Raw genomic sequence first — 25,290 nt, 5'->3', positions numbered from 1 at the left:
ATATAAGCAGCTTAAATGGTAAGTGAATACACTGGTTCACATAAGTACAAGTCTAAGCAGACTTTGGGTGTAGCTTAGTCTCAGAGCTCCCACCCCACTTACCTGCAGCACCCCTGACCCTTCCTTCATCTGTGTTGGCTCCGACATCCCGATGGAGGTTAGGTAGTGGCAGCAATCCTATTTACCAGAGCTCTTCCTGAAGCTCTGTTAGGACTAAAGAAATCAAGTTCAGCATTCCCAGGAAATTACTACTCAAATTTCCTGGCCCCAATAAGATCACATGCGCATCAGGTCCTGAAGACAAGGGAGGTTAGTATTATTTTTAGTACAGACAGTTCCACCCATTTAACTGCATTTCTGCAGAAACATATGATACAAATAGGAGAAGGATCAATGCTTCATAAAAGCTGAATTCCCCTAAGAATCATGGGAGCATGAGGGGTGAGCCAACAGCAACCTCCAGGGTGGAGTCCACACCCACGGCAACTGACCCCCCTGGCGATTCAGTGTGGGAGTGCACAAGGACCGGTGCGGACTGTGAAGATACCCAATGATGGTACATGTCAGTCAGTCACGAGCAGTATCTCTGTCCTGATCAAAGGTCTTGGGCTGAATCCTAGATTTTAAAAAAATTACCTAAGATTTAAAGAGGCAGCCGGCGGAAGTCAGCCTGAGTAGTTTCTAAGATATGGGATGAGAGACCAGTGAAACTGTCAGGACTGAGTGGTCCCCATAGGTCTCAGGAAAAGTGCTCAGCTGCTTAGATTTGATGTACTAGATAATAGTTAGGTAAAGCTAGCAAGAGTAGGAAGAGTATTTAAACCTTAGAATGTGGCCAAAAAGCTCTAGATTCTTGCAACTAAATTGGGAACTGGATACAGAGACAAGGCAGAAGCTAGAACACAAGGCAAGAGTGAGGGGGGAGAGGAGACCTGCTGGGAGACCACAGAACGTGGTCATTAGGAATAGGATTCTGGACCCAGGTGGCCCTTGCTAATAATCCCGTCCCTACTGATAACCATCTGTATGAATGCCTGAGCTGTTTGTCTCCTTATCTAACAAAATGAAGAGGTAAGAGTAGCCACCTGAAAGGCCAGGTAAGAGTTAAATCAGATAGAATAAATAACAAGCTTAGAACAGTCCCTGTCTGGACACAGCATGTGCTGCACAATTACAAATGCGTTATTCAGCCTGAGAAGTTACTTCCTACTTGTAGTCTGTTTGTACAGCTTTGTGATTGCAAACACAAACACTTAAAAGTACTCGGCTTCCAGTCACACAATAAATGAGTCTAAGGACATCATTCTGATACTTGTTTCATGAGTGGATATACTGGATGCCTGTATTCGGTCTGGGTTGTATCAAGAGATTTAGAAAGATGAATCAGAAAAAGAGTTGGCCTTTCAAGTTAGTGGAGGAGACAAACCTTGTACACAAATAATTGCAATGGCGGAGAGCAGGGGTTTCGCAGGAGGGCAAGGTCCCCATAACTGACAGACCAAGAATGTCTTCAGGTGGGGAAGAACATCTCAGGACTTAGCAGGGGTAAGAACAAACCTCATCCCTACAAAAGGTGGGGGGAAGGTTTGCTGCGATGATGTAATTGTGTGCCGCTTGTTCATACCCAAACCGAATCCCTTCTTCCTCTTGCGTGTATCATTCCTCCATACAATATCACATCAGTTCCATGAGCCACTTGCGTTTGCTGGCATATAGAAACAAACCCTTCCTAATAAACAGCTTTTAGCTTCTTTGTAGAGCAAGTCCAGCAAACATTTCTACAATACTCCTGTGTGTTCTGACATGTACTCTACAGACTAGATGTTCAGATTAGATAGAATTCACATCTCCCTTGAGAGATGAATTACATTTTAAATTGTACATGTCTGTTAAAGCATAGATTAGGTCTACCTTCCCCATGTTTGTTATTGCTACTTCTAAACTTCTTTACAGCCCAAAAGAGGTCTTAATCTCTGTCAGATGTTATCATGTTACCAACTTTTATGTAGTCTTGAAAGGGGTTGTTTATTTAGTTTCAACGACTCCTTGTTACTGCCAAATATTATTTCATTTCAGCACAGATGTAAGGGGTCCAATGACTGGAATTATTTTACAGCCCTGACACTGTGGAGAGATGGATACCAGTTTAATTATGGACAGCTGAAAATGATCTCGGAGTCACCTGCTATGGATATTTATCATCATTAAGAACCGCTCACCAAGCTGTTCTCGGAGCACTTTCCTAAGTTCCATTTGCATTAGATGACAATATGATCTATACGGGACCTGTGTCTTCTATCATCTTTAAATTTACGGACAGACAGTTTAATATTGCTTGATTATTTTCTTTTCCTCTTGAGTGAGAAAATGCCTTTCAGTCATTCATGTTCTTTTTCCTCCCTCTTTTGTTCGGTTTCTCTCCTCGCCTTCTCTCACTGCTGCCCTCTTCCCTCCAGCTGTTTTTCCAATTATGCCTCTTTGGAAATTATTCATTACTTAAAGAATGTGAATTGGATAGACTGGACACACAAAGGATCAAGCAGTCCAATAACTAAAATATAGTTGGCACTTAATAAATGCATAAGGAACGGAGGAGGGACAGAGCAAAAAGAGCCAGGAAGGAAGCTATGGAATTTCAGAGCCTGCTTCTTAGAATTCTCCCATTTCCTCTGTTAGAGAAATAAATAGCACAATTTCCAATTCTGTCGCCTTCCGCATTATACACCATATTATTATGTGATGTATTTCATATCCTCTTATTTTCACCCATCTCTAAATAGATATATTTGTCCCTATCAGATTAGACAAAGGGCTGGGTGGACAGAAAAAACCAAGTTACCGCCACCTGGTCATAAACTAAAATCAGCGTCTTTCCCGGCCAAGGACTCCTCATTGTGTACCTCTCCTGAATGGGCCCTTAATGTCCGTAAGAATTCCACCACTCCTGTCCTGGATGTTTAGCTAACAGTAAGAACTAACTTAGTGAGGGTTTACTACGCGAGTACCATTCACTATGCTTCGTCTTCTTATGGTTTAACTCATTTAGGTCTCAGTACAAGATCCGCATGATTCCTTCTATCTTTCTACAGATTTTCTCTTCTTGGTACGGGATAATGTTCCACCCACGGAACATTTGGCAATACCCGCAGCTGCTTTTGGGTGTCATAGCAGAATAACAAACCCAGGACGCAAGTAACCATTGCGCAATGGGCAGGAAAACTTCCTACAACCAAGAATTACCTGGCTCAGAATGGCCTTGCTGTAGATTAGTTTTAAAAACAATGAAGCTTAAAGGGGTTAAATAATTTGTCAAAGATCATCCGGTGATACCTGAGAAGTGTGGAATGAATTCGGCAAGCCTCTGCTGGGACACGCGCTGCTCAGAAGGAGGTAATGGCTTCAACAACTGATTCATCAAAGGGGTGACACAGGAGCTGAAATCCCCAAAGGGAATCTCTTTGTTTGAGGGCATCTCAATTTAATGGCTCTCTCCAGTTATTTGTAAATCATTCCTCTTTCATTCTTCTACACACATAAGCAAAACTGAGCCCATCAAAAGCAGCCCTTCATTCTAAACACCAAAGATTGTATACACACTGGGGCAATAGTTCTTCTGAGTTTTAAAAGTCATTGGCAGATACAAGGATATAAGACAGAATCAGAATGCACAAGCAATCATGCTACCTAGCAATAAACTTGAAAGACAGGATATAGGGTTATACAGCCTTGGATAACCAAGTAAATTATACATATTTAACTTAATAAATTTTAATAATAATAACATCATGCACTTTAAGGTTAGAAATGGTATGTGATTATACATATTCATTTTAAAGAGTCAAATGAAGATGCATTCTTTTTTTTATTAATTCTTCAGTAGGCACGAGTATCAGTTTTTGAAGGAACAAGACTTTGTCTCCAAATATAGTCTTTTAAAGAAGGCTAGGGATATAGTACAGTAAGAAGAAGGCTCTGGGTTCAAATCCCCAGTACCCTCATTGGTTTTGACAGTGTTTTAAAATATTGATTGGGTATCTTTTGAAAATCTTAATTGTCCCCCAAATCAACTTTGAACCCAAGCATACTTACTTCATGTACACACGGACATGTATGTATGTGCACATATGTGTGGACTCCTGCAACCACACATGATCGCACACCACACACCTCTTCACATTGTACACATCTATGTACAGTGCCCATGGCTTATTCCTGAGCACGCAATTGCCTTTCCCTTTATTTCTTCCCTAAAGTACAGAGTTACTATCTCATCTTTGTTCTCAGCCCCAACCACCCATGAACCATCTCTGGTCCTTTAGTTGTCCTTCTTCCATTCAGAGCCTTTGTCCTCATGACCTGGTCCTGGGTTATATCAGCACCTCCAGGCAGTGAAGCCAGCACCATAAAAGTCAGAAATGTGTTTACCTTCACAGCCAGCCATAGGCACATGAGTTTTTAGGTTAGAGAAAATAGCTACCTCATATTCTAATTTCTAAACTGTGCTGTGTATTCCTTATTGCTTGAAATGATTTCATCTGTCACAAGTTTGCCTCAGTCGATAAGGAGGGATGAAAATTGCAAAATACAGTAAACTCACTTCTATCAGTAAACACTCAAGAGTTACCTACTTAAATCTTTTCTGCTTTGCTTGCAAGAGGAATTTGAAAAGCAAAGACATCAGGTAGCTAGGAGGAGGAGGAGCATAACAGAGGAGAAATGGCCAACAGAAAGAGGTCAGAAGCAAACTCAAGTCTTGATATGGCCCTAGCCCAGCCTGTTTGTTTTCATGGGGGGCCAGGCAAATCTCTTAGCCTGGAAGTGCTAGATTTTCATTACTCCTCACTTTGAGCCCTGTGGGAATCTGAGTATACCATTGTTATTTAACAAATATGTGCAACTGTCTCAGATAGTAATAAAATATGCTGAGGATGGTGCTGAATAGTTGACTTTCCTTTCCATTTGAGGCTAAAAGTGTGGGGTGATGGGCTGGTTACATAATCATAATTTTAAATGAGATACTCTATTCACTATCATCTAGGCTGACCCTGACCAAAACAGTAATCACTAATCCTCATGAATATTTAATCAGGTAAAAAATAAAACTAAAATCTTTAGTTCCTTAGTCTCTTGAGTTACACTATCCAAATACTCAACAGGCACCTGTGGCCAGTGATCTATTGCATGGATACAGGACATTTTTATTATCACCAAAATTCCATCAGTACCAATGCGGACAAAGTCGTAACCTTGGAGAACACTCAGAGTTGCTAAAGGTGGCAGAAAGCAAAGCTGTTTGTACAGTACTGTTGAGATCAGCAGTGTTACTAACCAAAACATCCATGCACCTAACAGAGAAAAAAGGAAATGGCTTAAATCTAAATGTCTGTTGATGGGGAACTAGTTAAATAAACAACCAAGCAATGATATGAGATTCTAATGCTTACTAAAAAAAAAAAAAAAGCATATTAAATAATTCATATCAGCACAGAAAGCTGTCCTGATTATATTTTTATGGGAAAATACAAATCACTTAAAATGAATGACATGAGCTCATTTTTATAAAGCATAAAAGGATGTGCATATGTACTTATACATATATAGGGGATTATGAAAAGATACCCAAGTCCTTATTAGCAGTGACTATCTCTGGGGAAGAGATAGTGAAAGGAGTTGGAGAAGCATTTTTTTTCACAATATACCCTGCGGCATTAGATTTTTGCTATGATACAGGAAAATAACATTCTTCCTTTGTCACTTTAATCACACGCTAATGAAATAAGATACCCAAAAAGTCTGACATTAAAAAAGAAATCTAGATCTTCTCTCCAAATCAAAAGTCTGCTTTATGGACTGGATTAAGATTTAGAATATGGATCTGCTCCTGTGTCTGAGGTCTTTATCCAAACCAATCCTAAATCACTAACCCAAAAGTGAGTTAAGTCATACTTTGCAGATTATTGCAATTACTGCAATAAATTCACTGCTCAGGAAGGCTCTGAAACCATTGAATCCTTTAGGGGAACAAATGGCTCCCTGGAGCCGCTTGAGAGAAAGTGTTCCCCAGAGTGTCTCTCTCCTACTTCCCCTCCCCTCTCTGTCTCTCGTGGCTTCACCTTTCCCTCTCCTTGATACACCACTCCCAAGCCTATTCCAAGCAAAAGAAATGCAGATCCATAGTGTTTGCATATCCACAGAACTCACTCATGATTAATACTAAGTTAATGATTCATACTGCTCTGTATGTTAATAGTCGTGCCAAAGAAATCAAACAGAAAACCTCATGGTTTTCCATTCATCCATCCACCATCTGTTCGTTCCATCCATCATCCTTCCATCCATCTATCCACCATCCATTCACCCATCCATACCATCCATCTACCATCCATCCATCCATCCTCCATCTATCTGCCATCCATCCATGCATCCACCATTCATCCATCCATTGTCCATCTATCCATCCACCATCTGTCCATCCATCTACCATTGGTCCATCCATCCACCATCCATCCATCCACCATCCATCTCTCTATCCATCCACCATCCATCCATCCATCATCCACCTCATTTCCATGGGAATATGAGAGGAAAGTCTCTGTACTAGGCAGATAGAAGTTTGTGCTTACCAAAGTGGACAGGTAATGTAGCTCGGAGGAATGGCTAGGCAGGAGAGGAAGGGTCTGGGCAAGCAAGGAAAGAATTTGATCCACCTGTTTCTGATGGTGGTAAATACGATGTCTTTGAACCAGGTCAGTGGTAGAGGGAAATGGTGTTCTTTTTCCTTAATGTTCTCAGAATCACAAATTTCCTAAGATGAGAAGAGCAAATACAACCGCAAAACAATTATCTTCATACAACAACCATGGCTTTCTGCATCAGCTAATTCTTTGAAGCGTCTTTTTCTCATATGCCCTTCTTTCCCAGTAAAAGCACTTTCAGTTGCTGGACCCTGAGCCTCCCCAGACCCTTCCACCTGGAAACTTGCCATGTGGAGGTTCAGGCATTCTCAGCCCTTGCTTGGCAACAGTTTTCACCATTTCAAATAAGTTCCTTTCTTTTGCATGAGTGCCAATTTCTGCCTCGTGCTGAGCACACTTGCTCAGTGTTTGGGCCTGATGAGCAATCAGGCTTTCACCCATTAGGACTGTTTCTCTGCCTTAGATCTCTCTCTACTCACTCCCTTCCCACTACTTCCTTGCTGCTGCCATGCGGTGCACACTCTTCGCAAAACCTACAGTCCTTGTCATCTAGTCCAGGAACACGCACACGTGCATACACACACACACAGATGCATGCATGCGGATCATGGATGCTGAGCCTTTACAGCACTCTAGAGCCAAAGATTCTCAGGATAGGAGCAGCCTGTCTGAAATAATCTGAGAAAAAGTTCATTTTCTCTCAAGCTTGTGTCCTCTTCACTCTCTAGTTTCCCTGCTGACGCCTTCACACATAGATCTGCTGAGGATTTTTCTTCTGGCCCCAAACTTCAGGCTGACTGGGTAGAATTGGGACTTATGGGGCATCAGATGAAAGCACTTTTGGGCTGGGGGCCTGAGATTAATCCCCGGTTCCACCAAGAAAGAAAGAAAGAAAGAAAGAAAGAAAGAAAGAAAGAAAAGAAAAGAAAAGAAAAGAAAAGAAAAGAAAAGAAAAGAAAAGAAAAGAAAAGAAAAGAAAAGAAATCCAAGAAAGCACTTTTAATGGAAATTAATCTGTAAGGAATTTTCTCTTTCTGGTCTCCTGGAATGACACACATACCAGGACAATTTTCAGTCTCACATTTTGATTTCAGCACAGACTCTAATTTTCATCAGTTATCCTGAGGACTCATGATATTGTACGAAAGTTTGCCTCTTGCATCTACTCAGATCAACCACAGAGAGCAGATGTGTACCCAGCCTTTGCTGTTGCTGATGGTACCTTGTGCAGGTTGTGCCTCTTCCAGCCCTGCCTGTCCTGTGTCCCCCCGCCCCCACCCCGTGGGCCACTTCTCAGGCTCCCACAGGGTCCCGCCAATGCTGCCTTCCTCTGCACTGCCTCAGTCTCTGTCTACAGGCTGAGAGGATGCCAGTGTCCACGGTACCAGCAACACCGCCCATCACCCATCTCCCAGATCAGGGCAGGACACCACTGTTACTCTGGCACCGTGTCAGATTTGGGTTTGAAAACTGGAACTCTGCTGGCAGTTTTAGATAGACCAGAAATACCTTTTATGGCTTGCAAAATACTTTCCTCAGGGGATGTTTTGTTGTGCTTTGAGTCCATTTTAACACAGAGGCAGGATTCGTAGACTTCGAGAGAGGAGAAGCTAGCAAACACCTCCAGAGACATCCCATCTATTGCTGGGATGCCAGGCAGGCTTTCCCAAGTCCGTGAGCACAGGTGAGCACCCTTCTTTCACAGGTCACCAGGAAAAGAGACTCCACGGCCAGTTGGGTAGCCCATTCCGGCGTTAGCTTCCCCTCAACGCTATCATCATCTTTATGGAGTAAGGAAATACTCCATGCTAGATTGCTCTGAGCTTTAAAAACCCCAATTTGAATATATTTGGGACCAGATGTCACGCAGCAGCCTGACTGTCAGCACACTGTTTCACTGGTATTGAAAAATGCCCTCTCAAGCCAAATCTTGATGTCTTCTCTTGGGGTTGGACCCAGACTAACAGAGTTCATTTTACAGCAAGGGTCTGACCTGTGGTTCCTATAGGATCCCCTTCCACCTTGGATCTGCTCATCATTAAATGGTGAAGCTCTGCAGGTGTACTGTGAGTTTCTTTGCTCCCAGAAATGACAGCCATCATGTCCGTTTTCCTCAATTGTGTTAGCAGGAGCGGAGCAGCCACGAAAGCTGAATGCTGTCTCCTGGAGAGTGCTCCATCCAACACACATGCCGCTTTCTGCATGTGGTTTACTCCTTTTGTTTGCAGAAAAGACAGCTTTAATGGAATCTTTCCCTGCCTTTCCCATTCCGCCTTGCAATGCAAGAAACCCGTGGTCTCTGAGAGGTCTGGTTACATTTTGGCGCACGATAACCCACATGGCCATCACAGTTAGAAGCCAAGTACGCACCTCCCTCTGTTGCAGCTATTTCCTTTGGCAAAGGGAAAGTCAAAGGAATCGGGCTGACCGTGAAGGCCTGACCAAGAACTGGAATGAACCTCAGACAAGACGCAGCTCGAGGGATGCAGGGCCACGCGGTCACTGTCAGACTGAGGCTCTGAAATTGACACCATACGCACAGGGCGAAGTGACTGCTCCAGGGGGTGGGGGAGAAGCAACATGTCAGAACATTTTAGTAACACCTAATTCATCTTGAGGTTATAAATAAATATGATGCTAGCTTACAAACAAAACTTAAAAATACTTTAGTAAGATTACTTCTGTGATAGTCCTACAGGCGGATGGGAACTTTATTAAGTAGACAACATGAATAAAGAGAAACACATAACAACTTTTATGGTATATTTTACATGATTTTTCTTTTTTTTTTTTTTTTTTTTTTTATATTTATTTAACTGCTTATAGGACTCCAAGGAAAAGGGCCCAGATGTTAGAGAGTTGTGTGAAATTCAGGGGAAACAAGCTGTAAAAAACACAGTCATAAAACAGGCTGTCAGTGCCACACATCTGGACAATACAGCTGTATGTTCCTAGTGGCTGTCGTCACCCAAAGAAAACTCAGTAACCTTATTTCACCCCAATTAGGCTGCATACCAAAAAGATCAACATGAAGTTGTAAGGGGGGCAACAGTCGTATGGGGCCTCTGGATCACTACTTTTATCTTTAAGATAAAATATAGAAATATTTCCCCAAGAAATAAAAGCCTGCGAACATAGTCATCTCCACTATTATAAAGCCCTTTTCGATTTAGAATGTCCTCCGAAGGCAGAATTGGACACTTTAGGCTACTAGCTATGTCAAATTACATACTTTTTGTAGCATGAAAGTGACCTATCGCTCATCCCAAAATGGAAACCTGCCTATTTCATTTCCTATGTTCTGGGAATCCGACACCCTTGTTGAGAAGCGCTCTCTGCCTTATTGGAAAAATCAGTGAATCTTCAGACCATCACACCCTATCTGGTGACACTGGGACATTTTCCCATCCCTCCCCTTTTATTCCATGGTCAGCAATAAGCACCTTTACAATAAGACAAACATTACAAAACCCATAGTAAAATATTCTTTCATTTATTTTTCATCACTGACAGACTGTGCCAAAGGTTATGAAATGTCACTTTCTCTAATACTTGTATTTCTTCGTAGGTGTTAATTGCAGCAAAAACAATTATGGATAGCGGAGAGAAACTAACCTTACCATTGATAGGGAAACTCCTGAAATTTCAACTTCTCCAGATTAAATTAAAGGACCAGCAACGGCGAGAAAATGAAAAGAAGGTACTCATGGCATGTGGGTTGTCTAAGTTGGGCAAGTGGCAAAGAAAAGCAGTCAGCTTCCCGGAGAGCACCTCTTGTCCCCCTCAGCCACCATGAAGCACTGCCTGACAAATACACCTGTCACCTCAGATTCTTAAAGAAGAGTCTCTCCAAAGAGCTGCTGGGGGAATTATGACAAGTCCATTTTTTTTAAAGGCTCTTTATATAAGAAAATGATAATACTTAAGACAGGACTCTAGATTGTTTTTATGTCAGTATGTTTAGATTTTTACCAAGGAAGTGACCCAGTAAAGAAAAGGAGAAGTAAATACAAAAAGAGAGAAAAATCTCCTCAAGTCAGAATCTAACTACTTAAATTGTTTTATTGGATATTCTATAAGAGAAGCACATCGGCACCTTCGTAATAAAGTGTTTCTCCAGCAATCCATCACTCCTATTTTCATATAATACCTCTGATCATTACTTCACATGTGGAGTTCTCATTTAATTTGCCTATGGAAATCAATCAGGGCATTTTCAAAGCATTAACATTTTCATGTGAATAAGGTTTTAAAAATACTTTTAGCAAAGCGATGCCAGGTTCAACTCTATTTGTTATGAGCAATGCTCAAAATGAGAAATATTTTTCTTATTTTCTAAATCATGCTGAAATAATTTTGGAAAACTAAATGCTTCTGTGTGTGCATGTGTAATGTGCATGTATGGGTGTGTATACATGTGCACATTAAATGTATGGATTTACACATAAATTATTATCATTTTAAAAGAGGCAAAAATCATTTAGCTAAGAAAGGAAAAGTAATTGTATATCAATAATATCTAATAATAATAATCTAATAATAATAGTACTAATCTAATAATATCTAATAATAATATCTAATTCAAGATCCCCAAATCTAGTTTGCTATTTGAACTATGTTCTTGACAGAATAATTATATGAATGATAATAATAATAATAATAGACAAAGCTAAGACAATAGAGCTGTGTGGTTTTCAAAGAGACTCTCTAGCATCTCATGAGGGTGGTACAGACTGTACTCAGTCCATCTCTACTCATATGAAAATACTGGATCATAAAGTTTTCATCTGTTAAAACTTTTTTTCCATTGAGTAAAGGGGAATGACTGTACTTTAAGAAATATTCATGAAAATTAAGAGATGGCAGGAGAAAAATTGGAAAATTTGAAAACAGTATAGTAACTTCTCTTCTTGACTGTTTAAATTCCAGTGTCATATCCTGAGGGGATTTCACTGACCTTATCAGACCCAAAAGCTACAACTCTTATTGCATCGGTCCTGCTTACCTTGGTCTTAACCATCTAGTAGAAAAGTATAAAAACGAAATATAAGAAGTAAAGTCATGCTGTTATGTTGAGCTGTAGGGGACTCAGGTCAACAATTTCTAACATTGCCAGTCAAGTGGAAGACCCAATACTATTATGGTCTACTGGACTCTTTTAGAATATTTTGCTGAGTTTACACACCTATAATATTCAAATAATGGAACTTAGCAAAAAAAGGGGATACAGATGAATGTCCATTTTGTGTCTGTGTATTCAAAGTGGTTAGGATAGATATATAGTTACATTCTCTTAATGAATAGAGGGATTTGTACTAATGGTGTTTGGAAGTAGGATATCATGTCCGCATCTTGTACAGCAGTTAACCACTAGGAAGAAGGTGTGCAATGTGTTAATTATTGAAACTGTCCTACCAATTTGATTTGAAACTGTCTCACTGCTATTTGTTTATCAATAAAATTATGGGAAAAAAAATAAATTCCAGTGTCACATGGAAATTTAAATTATGAGAAGTAGACTGTGAGTCTTGTGAAAATTTCTGCATCTTTTGTGTTCGGCACTTTTCCATAGCACCTATAATAGCATGCTAAAGAGTGTCAATTTTCTTGTTTTTCATCTATTATTAAAAGGCAGTTATTACTGATTATAGGAATATTTTTTCAGATTTCAGTTAACAAACTTTAAATAAAGAATACATTAACTTGGTAGTTTACAATAATTTTTAAAGTATGCAATGATATAAAAAATATTCTTGAGTTATTATTTTGCTCAGTAAGTCTTTGAATTGTGAGTTACAATAACATTGCTGTAAGAGTCTGAGAATATGGAAATAATTTAATTTACTTGTTGAAATTTTTTTAAAAAGTCCTAAGGAATTGGAGCTTGAACTATAGATAGGAAAGAAAAAAACTATTTGACACAGACAGAGATATCTCTGAGAAATTAATAGCCAATAACTGCATGATCTAATTGAATGTCTGTTTTGGGGGGGTTCCTAAGACACTAGCCTCAAATCCCTGAGTCAAAAGCCCTATGAGTAGGTGCCAAATAAATTGATGAAAACTGATTAGAATGGAACACTTTCCAGAAAGTATTCTTGGTAAAAGCAAGATGAAAGGAGTTGTATGTGGGATGATGTAATCTATGCTCACTTCAACAGCACTGCCTGAGAGGTCAGCTGGAACAATTGAGCTAGGCTTGTCAGCCAGGAGCTTGGCAGAAAGCAAAATCAATAGAAAGTATGTAAGCCTGCTACCATCCTGCGATTAGAAAATGAATAAAGAAAAGGAAAAGAGGACATTACCCAAATCCTCCTTTTTCCTAAACCTAATGTTGATAAATACAACATTATTCAGCTCTCTCTCTCTTTGTGGCTAATGGGCTTCCCGCACGTTACATCTTTTCTTGTGTGCTAGAATTGCAAAGAAAAAAGACATAAAGAGCTACAAACAAATAATAGTGTTAATTTTTTTTTTTAATTCTGCAATTCCTATAAAGGGAGTGACTAAATCTTCAGCTTTTTCACCACAACATGAAATTCATAGAAATGTTTCTTTCAGATGCTAATTACTGTACTTCACTTCCATCTGCACAGCCCAAGGGATGTTCTGTAACTTCTGTGTCTAGCTTGTGGAATTCAATTTTTACAAATGAAATGCTTAAAATACCCATCACAGAAATTACAGAAAATATTAGAGAAAAAAGAAGAGCCAAAATAATAGTATAATTTATATTTGTATGGTACGTTTGTATAAATACAATGTATCACAATATGTTTAATCCCGTTTTAATCAAAACTTTTCTTAAAAATAAATAATATGGTAAATAATATCAGCTACCAAACACAGTAAAGATGTCTCAGACTCCAGAGTTCAGTAACCTACACCACGTAGCTTTTGCTTTCTGCTTTGCAAGAAAGCTTGCTACCTAATTAGTATGATACAAATAATTATTAAAATTTAATGTTTTTAATATTATAAAGATGTTTTTACGAATACTTTTAAAACCTTTCAGCATGTGAATTTCTGGAGCACAAATTCTGACCTCTAGTTGCAAATAAGTAGCATCTATTTTAAAATATTTTTTAATTTGGAAACACTGTCTTAAATACTTCCAAGTATAGTATAGGAAGGAAGATACTCTATTTCTATAAATATATTTTAACACGTCAGAATATAACCTTCTGCACAGTAATCCCAACTTAAATTTTTATCGTATTTTATAATGTGCATGAAAGTGTTCAGATTAGAAATAAATATTTATCAAATAATTATCTCAACATTTATTTTGCATTTTTAGTTCCATGTTATCAGCCTGTCATTAATTCAACAAACATTTCTTCAACCAAATATTTATCGAAACAACGTGTTAGCCACATGTAGTCTTATAATGTTCCTTACTTTTAAAAAAAATTGATCAGTTTCTGTTCTGGACTATGTATCAATTTAATTAATATCTGACATTTTATTTTTACTCATTTTGCTTTTGATTAACTCCAAATTTTATGTTACAGACTGCCCATAAACATCTATTCAAAACCAAAACAATGATGAGTCGGAATATTTCAGTTCTATGAAAATTTCAACTCCAAGAATGTAATCATTAAAAAATGAAAATGACGAAAACAAAAAGTCATTATCCATTTAAATAATTAGATTAAATCTAGTCTTATTTGCCTCTGAGTTCAGCACGTTTTATTTTTCCACACACGCAAACCCTAACATATTCTAACTATGCTTTTCATTTATGAATTGAAATAAATAGTCCGTACTTTCTTAGGCTTTTTAAGATAGTGTCATTCTTTTGTGGAGAAGAGCTCTCTCTCTTTATGGCTTATGGACTTCCCGCACATTACATCATTTTCTTGTGTGCTAGAATTGCAAAGAAAAAAAGACATAAAGAGCTACAAACAAATAGGAGTGTTAATTTTTTCTTAAAATGATTCAAAACCAGTACTGCCTAATTTTGACAAATACCAGCAGTATGCAGCCGCAAACAACCCGTAGCCGCCTCTAAAAGAAGATCGAAGAGAAACGAGAGCAGTTTGCAAAGACATTTTGCAGCTTTCTCCAGTCGCAATCCCGCAATACTGGAAATCAGCCAACGCAATGCCATTTTGTGTGTGTGTGTGTTTTGTTTTAAAAGAAAGGCCAGAGGGACATACCAGGAAATTACAGGCTGGTTAGTTTTGATTCCGTTGTGGTTAAAATCTTTAGAAACTATTTTAAGAAATCAAACAGAGGAAGAGCAGGAACTCAGTTTAGAGGAACCCGTGTGGTTTCAGGAAACAAATAACTTGCCTCACTAACTACATGGAATTCTTTGGGGCTCTAGTATCCGAATGAGGATGCTGTCAGGCTCAACACTGGCTCCAAGGTGCCTCAAAACCCAACAGTTCGGAAGAAATCACAGATATCTGCCCGACTGACTTCTCTCTAAAACAGAGCAGTGCTTTTCTAATTGGTTTTTTTTATTAATGAAAGCTTTTTACAGACCTCTAGAAAACTTTAAAGAAACATATGTATATAAAATAGGATCATATTTGTGAGTAGCTATATTACACCCATCAGCTAATAACAGTAAGCTGCCAGTATTGACCATTTGGTACTGAGTTCATCCTTGATGTGTTCTATTATTTAATCTTTGAAATGATTTTATGCATTAGAGATTTATTCCCAAATTTCAGCTGGTGAAAATTTAAATAATTTCCCCAAGCCAAACAGCTCCTTTCAGTAGTGGAGTTGGAATTAAAAATATAAAGCTCTCCCAGTCTGAAGGCCTTGTTCCTCACCGCTCTCCACACCTCCCTTGAGTGTCTCAGTGCATATGAGATGAGGTTCAGGGTAGCCAAGCAGCAGGTGCTGCCAGTGATGTTGCGTGGTGATCTATCAGCTACCAGCGATCACGTGGTCCTACTAATTACATCATGCACATCCGGAGGTTAAATGCACCAAGTGATGAGAAAGGTGTAGGTGCTGGGGCAATAGTTCAGAAGTCTAAGTGCCTGCCTGGCAAGCTCAAGGACCTGGGTTCCATCCCTGGTACCACATGCTGTGCCTGCCCTGCACCTAGCCAACCATCAAAACTGGGCATGGTGGTGCACACCTGTAACCCCAGAGCTGGGGAGGCTGAGACAGGAGGATCACTACTACAAGTCCCAGTTGCATAGTGAGACCCTGTACCAAATCAGTAAATAAAAGACTTTTCAAAAATTTTTAAAAAGAAAAAGGAGAGCCAGCCAAATAGCTCAGTAGATTAAAGTGCCTAGAAGCAGGCCTGGGGACCGGGGTTTTGATCCCTGGGGCCTGTCGTGCCAGCCCCACCCCCGGGGCATGCTGAGAAGGCAATTTGAGACTGGGTGTGGTGCAGGCACCTGTAATCCCAGTTCTTGGGAGGCTGTAAACAGGTGGATCACTATGAGTCTGATCTAGTAGTGAGACCCTCAACACCCTGTAGACCCTTCCCTAAAATATGAAAAAAACAAAAGAAAAAGGAGTAAAACTCACCAAAAACAGAGGCCATTGAGCTGATCAACCACTGACTCCCAAGACAATTCTGACTTAATTTCCAGTCCTGCTCTCTCTGTCCAGAGATGACCCAGTCTCTGAAGGTATATTTCAAAACAAGACCTCATCAGATTATTTCCCCCATCTTCACGCCTCTCTCTGCCCTTTTGGATGGTGAGGTAGGATACCATTGGCTGAGTGGGTGCTAATGTGCCTCAGGACCACACAGGATCCTGGATGACACAAACATCAGACAGATGTCAGACCCAGTTTCCTCACTCCCACCGTCTCGCACACAGAGAAAGTCATATTTTGTTTCTTTGAACTGGGAACTGCACCCTAAGGTGGCAATGTGACACCTGAGGAAATTCTATGGGTTCCTGACCATTGCATTCCTGGTCAAGTGAAACCAATACTCCATGCCTAAGTTTATATTTTCTGTACCACAGCAACTCACTTTCTTGCATTATATTTTCCATTTAGTAGAGGTACAGGAGAAGGAATGAGAAAGGGAGGGAGATGGGATAAGATCAAAGGCAATAACCAGAAATTACAGAAAGGCGAAACATACCATTCGCAATGCCATAAACATATTAAAGTTAATGGTAGGATTTTAGAATGCTTCCTTTCTGGTTCTTTCTGTGGATTTTGTTTTGCATAGTTACTATCACTGAACAAACATTTTATTCCAAAGGTTTTTAGGTTAAAGTATAAATTTTACTTATGAGCATAGTTTCCTCATGTATTCTTATTAATGTAATGTTTCATTGGTCACTGTCATTTTCCTGTTATTGAATTTTCATTTTCATATTTTTAGAATAAGCAGTGTATTCCGTAGTGTAGAAATTCTCCATATTTTGAATAATTTTTAGCATAAATTAATAGAGGTGGATCATTTAGGTCCAGAAATGTTCCTAATATCTTTTGTTTCCAAAGTGGGTCCTGAAACCATTAAGACCTAGTTTTGCATTTAAAAAATGCTCACCTGGTAAAATGAATTTGGAAATAACTGCATATTATATTCAATCTTGGAAATATAACAGCATAGGAGGTGATTAAAGATGGAGGACTTTTATTAAAATAAATCTTTTCAATATAGTTTAATCTGTCTTTCAAGTATCTTCAACCCCCTATACGTTCTCTCAGTCTACCACCATCTAGGACCAGAAGAACAGATGTGAGATAGAGTGCTATCTTGACAGGAAACTAAAGTAGCACCGAGGAAAGACCCTGCTTCTCACAAGCCAGATAATGATGTGAGTTAGTTACACTTTCCACATGAACTCTTCATGTCCTTAATATTATTGACATGATAGATCACACAGAAAAGACAGAACTATACATCCACAATATTCATTATTAACTATGAGTAAGATGAAATGCAACTATTTATCTTCCTCCATTAACTTATTTATTAAAGTTTGTATGTAGTTGTTCCCCCAAAGCCTCATGCATGCAGTCATTGGGTGGATTTCTAGAGATTGTGATTAGCTCAGGATCTGCTGGGATTATGGGTGTGAGTGCTGCTGGGATTATGGGTGTGGGTGTTACACCAAGCCTAGGGAGGAGAGCCTGAAGGCACTTTAAGGGAGACAGACTTGTTCTGGGTGGCCATTGTTGCTGCTTTGCTCTCTTGCTCTTGGCTATGCCATGAACTGCTACCCTCTGTCCTGTGCCGCTCTGCCTTGGAGCCAGCCGAGTATGGACTGAAACCTCCAGTAACTGTGAGCTAAATTAACCTTTCCTTCCCTAATTTTGAGTGCTGGGTATTTGTCTCAGCAACGAGAGGAGAGTAACCAAGACAACTTTTTACCTCTTACTTCCCACTCATAGTGAGAAACAGAAAAATGCTTTACCAATTTCATTTGAATTTTGACTTCAAAAAGTCACTTACAAATAAATACAGGATCTGAAATATTTGGATGTACCTAATAACTAGGTTCCCCTCTTTAGGAGAATGATAATATTCCTTTTTCCTTTATAAAGATAATAATGTGGGCTCAAAGGGTGTAGGTAGATGGCATTTCTTACTTAACTGGGTATGTGAAATGCCAACTCTATTTTTAGTTACCATTAAGACAAATCCTCACATCTGCAGTGTAGCTTAAGTGGTTAAGAAAGCTCTGTGCCTGTCCAAAGCCTTCCCACAGTGGGAGGCCTCCAGACGCTTTCAGTACATACTTTGTTTTAAAGAAAATGTATTCTGTAATGAACCTGACCCTCCCCTTCAGATGCTGGTGCACATGTGCGCCCCAAACACGGGGAAGAGAAGGACTTCTGAAATACTTCCCGGATAATTTTTCTTTTTTCTTGAACTGGCAAGAGTTCTCCCTGAATTTTTAAAAGTTGTGAGCAGATGACTGAAGAATGGGAACACGCAAGGGACATATTCAGAAATCCACCACCAACACCTCTACCTGAAGTTGTTTAAAGAGAATTGTAGCAGTTGTGTGAAAAACGATACACAAAATAACGCGAATACATAATGAATAATGACACATAGAATAATTTGAAAGAACGTATCAAAAATGTCATCATGCATTTTTAGGTGGTAGAATTAGGTTGAATTGTGTAAATTCTGTATGCATCTTCCAATTTTCCAATAAGAATGATTTTATAATAGAATAAAAACACAGAAGTGAATCGAGATTTGTAAGAATCCCCTTTAAAACTACTTTTGGAGACGTTGAGGAAGGTAGACATTTCAACGCTAATGAAAATTGGTTTAGAGCTCCTTTGCTCCAGTGTCCCAAGTTCAACCTCGCTAAAGGAATAGAAAATCAGGAGGAAAAGCTGGGAAGCAAAATGAGTAGCAAGCGAGGGCAGAAGGAGCATCCGCATAAACCAAAGAGCACCCAGCCCAGGAAAGACCGTGAGGTGGAAGACGGAGGAGAGAGTCAAAGAGGGCGGGGAGCGCAGGGGCGGAGATCAGCGAGAGAATCACAGGACAGAGGCTTCCGGCTTGCGGGCAGGCCAGCTCCTGTCTCCAGCACGGCTGTGTGTCTTAGGACAAAGTGTGCATTTTAATTTGCATAATGTGAATAAAACTATTGATCTTAGAGGTTGTTTTTTGAGGTCAAATTAAAGAGAGGATGTCTTGAGGCACCTCTCATATTTCATTACTAGACTATGCCGCTAGGATTTCCTACTTTGAAGTTTTGGTTTTGGCCCGCTCTTCCCCCTGCGGTACCTAGAAAGCTTGTAGAAAGAAGGGCCTGCAGAGCGCCTGAGCAGATGGACCTCCAACTACAAAAACACCAAGTTTTAAAGACTTTTGTTGGTACATGTTTGTAATATATATGCATATATAATACATACATTATATATGAACATACTATATATTATATTGCATGCATTATATATGCATTGTATATTATATTAAATTGTGTATATTATATATTTATATTATATATACGTGTGATATATATATAGCATCTTTATCCTTTTTATTTCCTCTTACCACTCTCCTTCTCATTCCTCCAGCCCAGCAACCCTGCTAGCTTCACGGTCAACCTCCCTGAAAAAGAAAATCTTTAAAAATCTTCACTCTGTTCAGCAAACATCTGTGAAATAACAAAAGATATGAGTAAATGCATAAACAAATATATACTCTTCGTGCTAAACATTAGAACAGTTCCTTTCTCCAGATCGGAAGCTTGCCTTGCTATTTGATTTAAAATTGTTATGATACAATTATACGACTGTTGTGAAAGTTTTGGGTGGATTTTGATGGCACAATAAGGACTCCCCTGTGGCAAGGCCAGCTGTCTACCAAGGGGCTGTGCCGGGCCTGGCACACGATGGGCTGTGCCCCAAAGCATGCGTTGAAGTGTCCGGGGCAACCTTGCAGGCTTGCTAGACTAGGGCCCTAGCTCGGGCTCTACAGGCTCACTAAAAATGGGTTAGAGTACACAGGCAGACTGACCTGGCTTTACTCCTTAATACCCCTGAGGTTCAACTGTTACTCTGACAAAGCCTCAGTCTCCTCCTGAAAATAATACTGTGTCCAAGGCAGTTGTGGAGACAAAATACTGTTATAGAGTGAGAACTCAGTAAATAGAAATATAATGATATTGGTGACAGTGGTGTTAACAGTAATGATGACAGCCATGATTTGATTAGCCATTTACTAATTTATTGCTTTAAACATTAGTCTTATAGGAAAGAACTATCAGTTTTAACTGAAGGTTTCCTCCTTCTAGTTAGCTTGTAGATAGAAATTTCAACTGTCAGGGCCAGGGAGATAGCTCAGAGGTCTAAGGGCCTGCCTGGCAAGCACAAGGACCCAAGTTCCATCTGCAGTACTGCATGCTGTGCTGGCCCTGGAACCCTGGGCACCACGTGCCAGCCACTGAAACCAGGTATAGTGGCTCATGTCTGCAATCCCAGCCCTGGGGAGGTTGACACAGGAGGATCACTGTACCAAATAAATAAAGATTAAAAAAGAAAGTCCAACTGTCAGAATATTGTGCAGAGAACCTTAAGCCTAAACCAAAGAAGTTAAATTAATAATTTATATCAGTGACACCCAAGGCTGCCACAAAATACCTCCACAGTTGCCAAGACCCTCCTGTCACTCTATCGGGACATTCTTTTTTTTTTTTTTAAATAATTTTATTGAGAAACAAATAGCAATGAGACAGTTTCAAAACCAATTAGTAGGAAAGTTTCAATGCTTACTACATTGCATATTCTTGTCTTAGTGGTTGTTGATTGTACAAGATGCACACATGATATTCTGTTATCAGGACATTCTTTACTTCGTTCGGACAATTTGGAATGGCCACTACTATGCCCTGCCTTCCTGGCTCCTCCTTTTCATTGTGTATAATTGTGACCAGTTGTCACTTCTCTAACGCTCCTTTCCTTCACTCCTCCAGCATCATTTACTCCCGTGGTCATCCTATGAAATTCGCATCACCACTCTTACAACCTCCCATCCTCTCACCTTGGAAGTTTTCTGGTTTTTTCTTACTTATAGCCTAATATGCCTTCCCTACAGAATTCCTTCAACTCAATCCTAACTTTAATTCATGGATGCACCAGTTTCTACCTATTTTTACACCAGCTGGTTCTTTTATCTTAGACTACATGGTCCCAATTACTGTTGATCATTTATTTATACAATTTTGTTCCCTTATTCTTTATCAAATTATTTTGCAAAACTCCCAGAATGAGCTCAGTGACCCAACATTTTCATGTCTGTTTCTGAGCAGCCAAAGATAACTGAGGCACATGTACAGCTCGACACACTAATTCTGTTTTAAATTAACAATCTCAAAATTTCCAATCACGCATCAAAGCTGGCAAAGCTGTGCTCTGTTTTTTTCATATAAATACTTGCTCCCTCACTCTGAAATGACTCATATTATTATCTATACTCAAGCCTCCTGTGACTTACTTGTCTGATTTCAGTTGCTGACTTTGCCTTGTGCTTCGCTTGGAAATTTGAAGCTTTCTTTCAGTACCATCAAGACCTCTCCATTCTTGCATCCACATCCAGCCTCCCACCTTCTCCTTGCTGCTCTTACTAAGCTGAGAAATTGTCTCTCTTCCCGTCTATCTAGAGTCACTGACACATACTCTTGATCTTGTTCCATTTGTGTACCTGAAGAATTTTCCAAGGGTCAGCCAATAGTTCCATGGATTAAAGCATCTGCAAGCAGGCGCAGGGGCTGGGCGTTTGATCCTCAAGTCTACAGTGCTGGACCCACCCCCAGAGCACTCTGAGATGGCAATTGAGATTGAGCATGGTGGCACACACCTGTAATCCCAGCTCTTGGGAGGTTGTAAACAGGCGGATCACTACGAGTCCTATCTAGTAGTGAGACCCTGAACACCCTGCAGACCCTTCCTAAAATACAAACAAACAAACAAAAAATTCCCTAACAAGCCGGCAAGATAGCGCCTTTGGCAAGCACAGGGACTAAGATATGATTCCCAGAACGTGTGTCATGCAGGCCCCATCTCCAGGCATGCTGAGCAAGAAGTTCAGCGACTTTGTCTGGGTGTGGTAGCACATGTCTGTATCATTTACTGGGGAGGCTGAAAACAGAAGGATCACTCTGAGTCCAAGCTGCATAGCTAGACTGTTACAGTTACTCTAGTCTCATTGCTGTGACAAATACCTGACACTCAAAATGAAGGAAGGAAAGGCTTATTCAGCTCACAGTTACTGGAGGTTTCAGTCCATGCTCAGCTGGCTCCAAGGCAGAGTGGCCCATGGCAGAGAGCAGCTTTTCATGGCAGCAGCAAAGATCAGAGTGGGGCCAAGGAAGGAGTAGCAGCAACAATGGCAACAGAGAGAAACTGTCTCTCTGTCTGTCTGTCTGTCTGTCTGTCTGTCTGTCTGTCTGTCTGTCTGTCTTATTCAGGCTATCTGTCCCCCAGGCTGGGTGTAGCACTCACACCCATAATCCCAGTAGTACTAAGACCCATAATCCCAGTGTATCATGAGTTAATCTCAAACTCTAGAAGTCCCCACCCCATGATTACATAAGGCTTTGGGGAGACAACTAGGCACAAACTATAACAGAGACCCTACGCCAAATACACAAATTTAAAAAAAGAAACAGAATCTCCTCATGTCATCACTGCCACCCTCTCTACTGGGTTTCCCATCAGCTGTAAACTTGACATGCACACATACGTAGAAACATACCTTGACCTCATCCCTCTCCAGCCATCTCCTCTAATGTATGATTCAGAGCTCTGGTTCCCCTTCACAACCAAACCTCTCTAAACAGTCATCTGTTCTCCCCATTAGTACAGCTTCCCTGTTTACTACCTTCACACACTCAGAAGTGCTCTCTTTAGCCTGAGCCACAACTCTCAACACATATTTTTCCATTTTGGGCCAGTCCATTCTCTGTCTTCACACTAGATTTTTATTTCCCTTCATTTAGCTGCTTTGTCTCTTCTGGCATCTCCTCTTAAAACAAATTGCTAAGTGTTTGAGGTTCCAGGATCCTAGACTTAATTCTTACATTGATGAGGAACTCTTTCTCACTCAAGGTGATTTGTCTCGTGGTGAAGTTAACATCTGTAACTCTAGCTAAATATATCTTCTTAGATGAGAATGTGTGTGTTCCTCTTTTTCCTTGCCATCACAGGATCATTGGGAATATACCATAATCGCTCTTAATAGGCTGCTCACCTACAACAAAAATAGTGTTGCCTCTAGTCTTCTCTATTGCTATAAGTAGTACTAACACCAACCACGCAGTTGCTCATGATAGAATCCAGAGCACTGACTTTGATGTGTTTGTTTCTGATATTTTTAATTCTGGCAGTTTCTACACCCAAAATGAGTCTCAATCCAATTCGCTTTTCTCCAGTCTCCCAATACATTCATAGGAGTCACTATTGGGTTTTATCTGAACTATTGATGGAGATTCCTTGTTTGACTTCTGGCTTACAATCTTTCAAATTCATTGTGCTCATCTACCTGATACCTTTTAAGACTTCCACAGAATTTTAAATAAAATATAAAGTTGTTACTCCTCCTCCAAAGCCTGGCCTTTGTCCCACCTCCCACACCTGACCTTGGGTCACTCTGCTCTTGCCCTCATTTTTCTGCTACACCTGTCTCCTTTCAGTTCTTTGAATACACTCGGATCCTCTATGCCTGAGGGCTTTCCCTGCTGATGGACTCGTTTTTTAGGTCTTAGCTCAAATGTCACCTCCTCAGGAGAAACCTTCCACCATTCACTTATGAAAGAGATCTCTTCAATTGCACTTCTAGTACCCTGTTCAGCTTTATCCTTCATAGAATTCACTACAAATTTATAATTATGTTTGTATCTTCTTGTTCATGTCCCAGGGGGGCAAAGCCCAACCCCATGTAGGCACCAGCTGGCATCCAGCATAGAGGGAAACATGGGGCCCCTTCACATCTCTATGCCTTACCTGTGCTTTTCTTGCTGCCTTCAGCCAAGGCCCTGAGTGGTATCCACCATCTATACCAATGCTCTCCTCTGCTCCTGAAGAAACTCAGGCAGAAATGGAAGCTCAAACAAAAAATTTAGTGGACAAGTAAGTGAGCAAATGAACACTGGTACCCCACATATTTTCAGAATTTCTGTTTTCACTAATAGTTTATGATTAAGATTACCTTATTTATGTCATAGAGTATAGAGTTAGACACGTGAAGTTCAGCAAGCTTGACTCTGGTATTACTCTCCTTCCCTACCCATCCCTTTCCTGCCTGGTATGGAGCTCCTTCTCTGAACCTCTGCTTCCACCCCAGGGATGTGTTCTTTCAGTCTTTGCCCTTGGCCATTCTAAGACGTCATTTAACCAGCGGCATATACGTTAGCCACACTTAATTTCTCTTTGTTTCCTATTAACAAGAGCCCCTCTCACAGTTAGTGACTTTCTCCTCCGCAAAGCTATATGTAACGGCACCCCAGCCCGTACAGATGTTTTCCTCTGCTGCCAAAGAGCAGATGTTGGCAGTAGCAGAACCACAGGGGACACAGAGAGAGAAAATGTATCTTTCCTCTTCTGTGTTGTATTCTGTCATCTGATGCCAGAGCATCATGTCTTCCGCTCTCCCAAACCTAATGTATTCAATTTTACAAAATGTGATCTTGGGCCAGGCAGATAGCTCAGTGGCATAAGTGCCTGCCTGCTAAGCACAACATCCCGGAGTTCGCTCCTGGGTACCGCATGTCGTGCCTGCCCCAGAACCGAGAGTGGTGGTGCACACCTGTAATCCCAGCACTAGGGAGGCTGAGACAAGAGAATCACTATGAGTCTCAATGGTTAGCGTGACCCTGTATCAAAAAGAAATGCAATCTTAGACCTGGGAGATAGCTCAGTGGCATAAGGGCCTGTCCGATAAGCACAAGGTCCTGAGTTCAACCCCCCGTACAAAAAGAAAAGAAATCTTCAGGAGAGGAAAACTTAAATCTTCATGACCTTAAAGAAATAAATATAAGAATCCAATATAATGGTACAATCATTTTAGTTATCTTTTTTTTTCACCTTTAAGTTTGGAAAATAGTTAAGGCATATTCTAGATCTTCCATGTAGCCGTTTTATGATGAAACACTGCCATATTATTTTCTTGAGCCAGTCACTCTGC

At 40.2% G+C, this 25,290-nt stretch overlaps 1 protein-coding gene across 1 annotated transcript in view; it reads left to right on the top strand.

Annotated features, from left to right (window-relative positions):
- The window catches only part of Spag17 (sperm associated antigen 17), a 293,285-nt gene that overhangs the window by 83,693 nt on the left and 184,302 nt on the right, over positions 1-25,290 (top strand). The window contains 1 exon segment of the mRNA XM_023708314.1: positions 10,264-10,395. Coding sequence (XP_023564082.1) covers positions 10,264-10,395 — 132 coding nt within the window.

The sequence above is a fragment of the Octodon degus genome, unplaced genomic scaffold (genome assembly GCF_000260255.1).
Source record: "Octodon degus isolate 3935 unplaced genomic scaffold, OctDeg1.0 scaffold00349, whole genome shotgun sequence".
Taxonomy (NCBI): domain Eukaryota; kingdom Metazoa; phylum Chordata; class Mammalia; order Rodentia; family Octodontidae; genus Octodon; species Octodon degus.
This window is presented reverse-complemented; position numbering and strand designations above follow the sequence as displayed.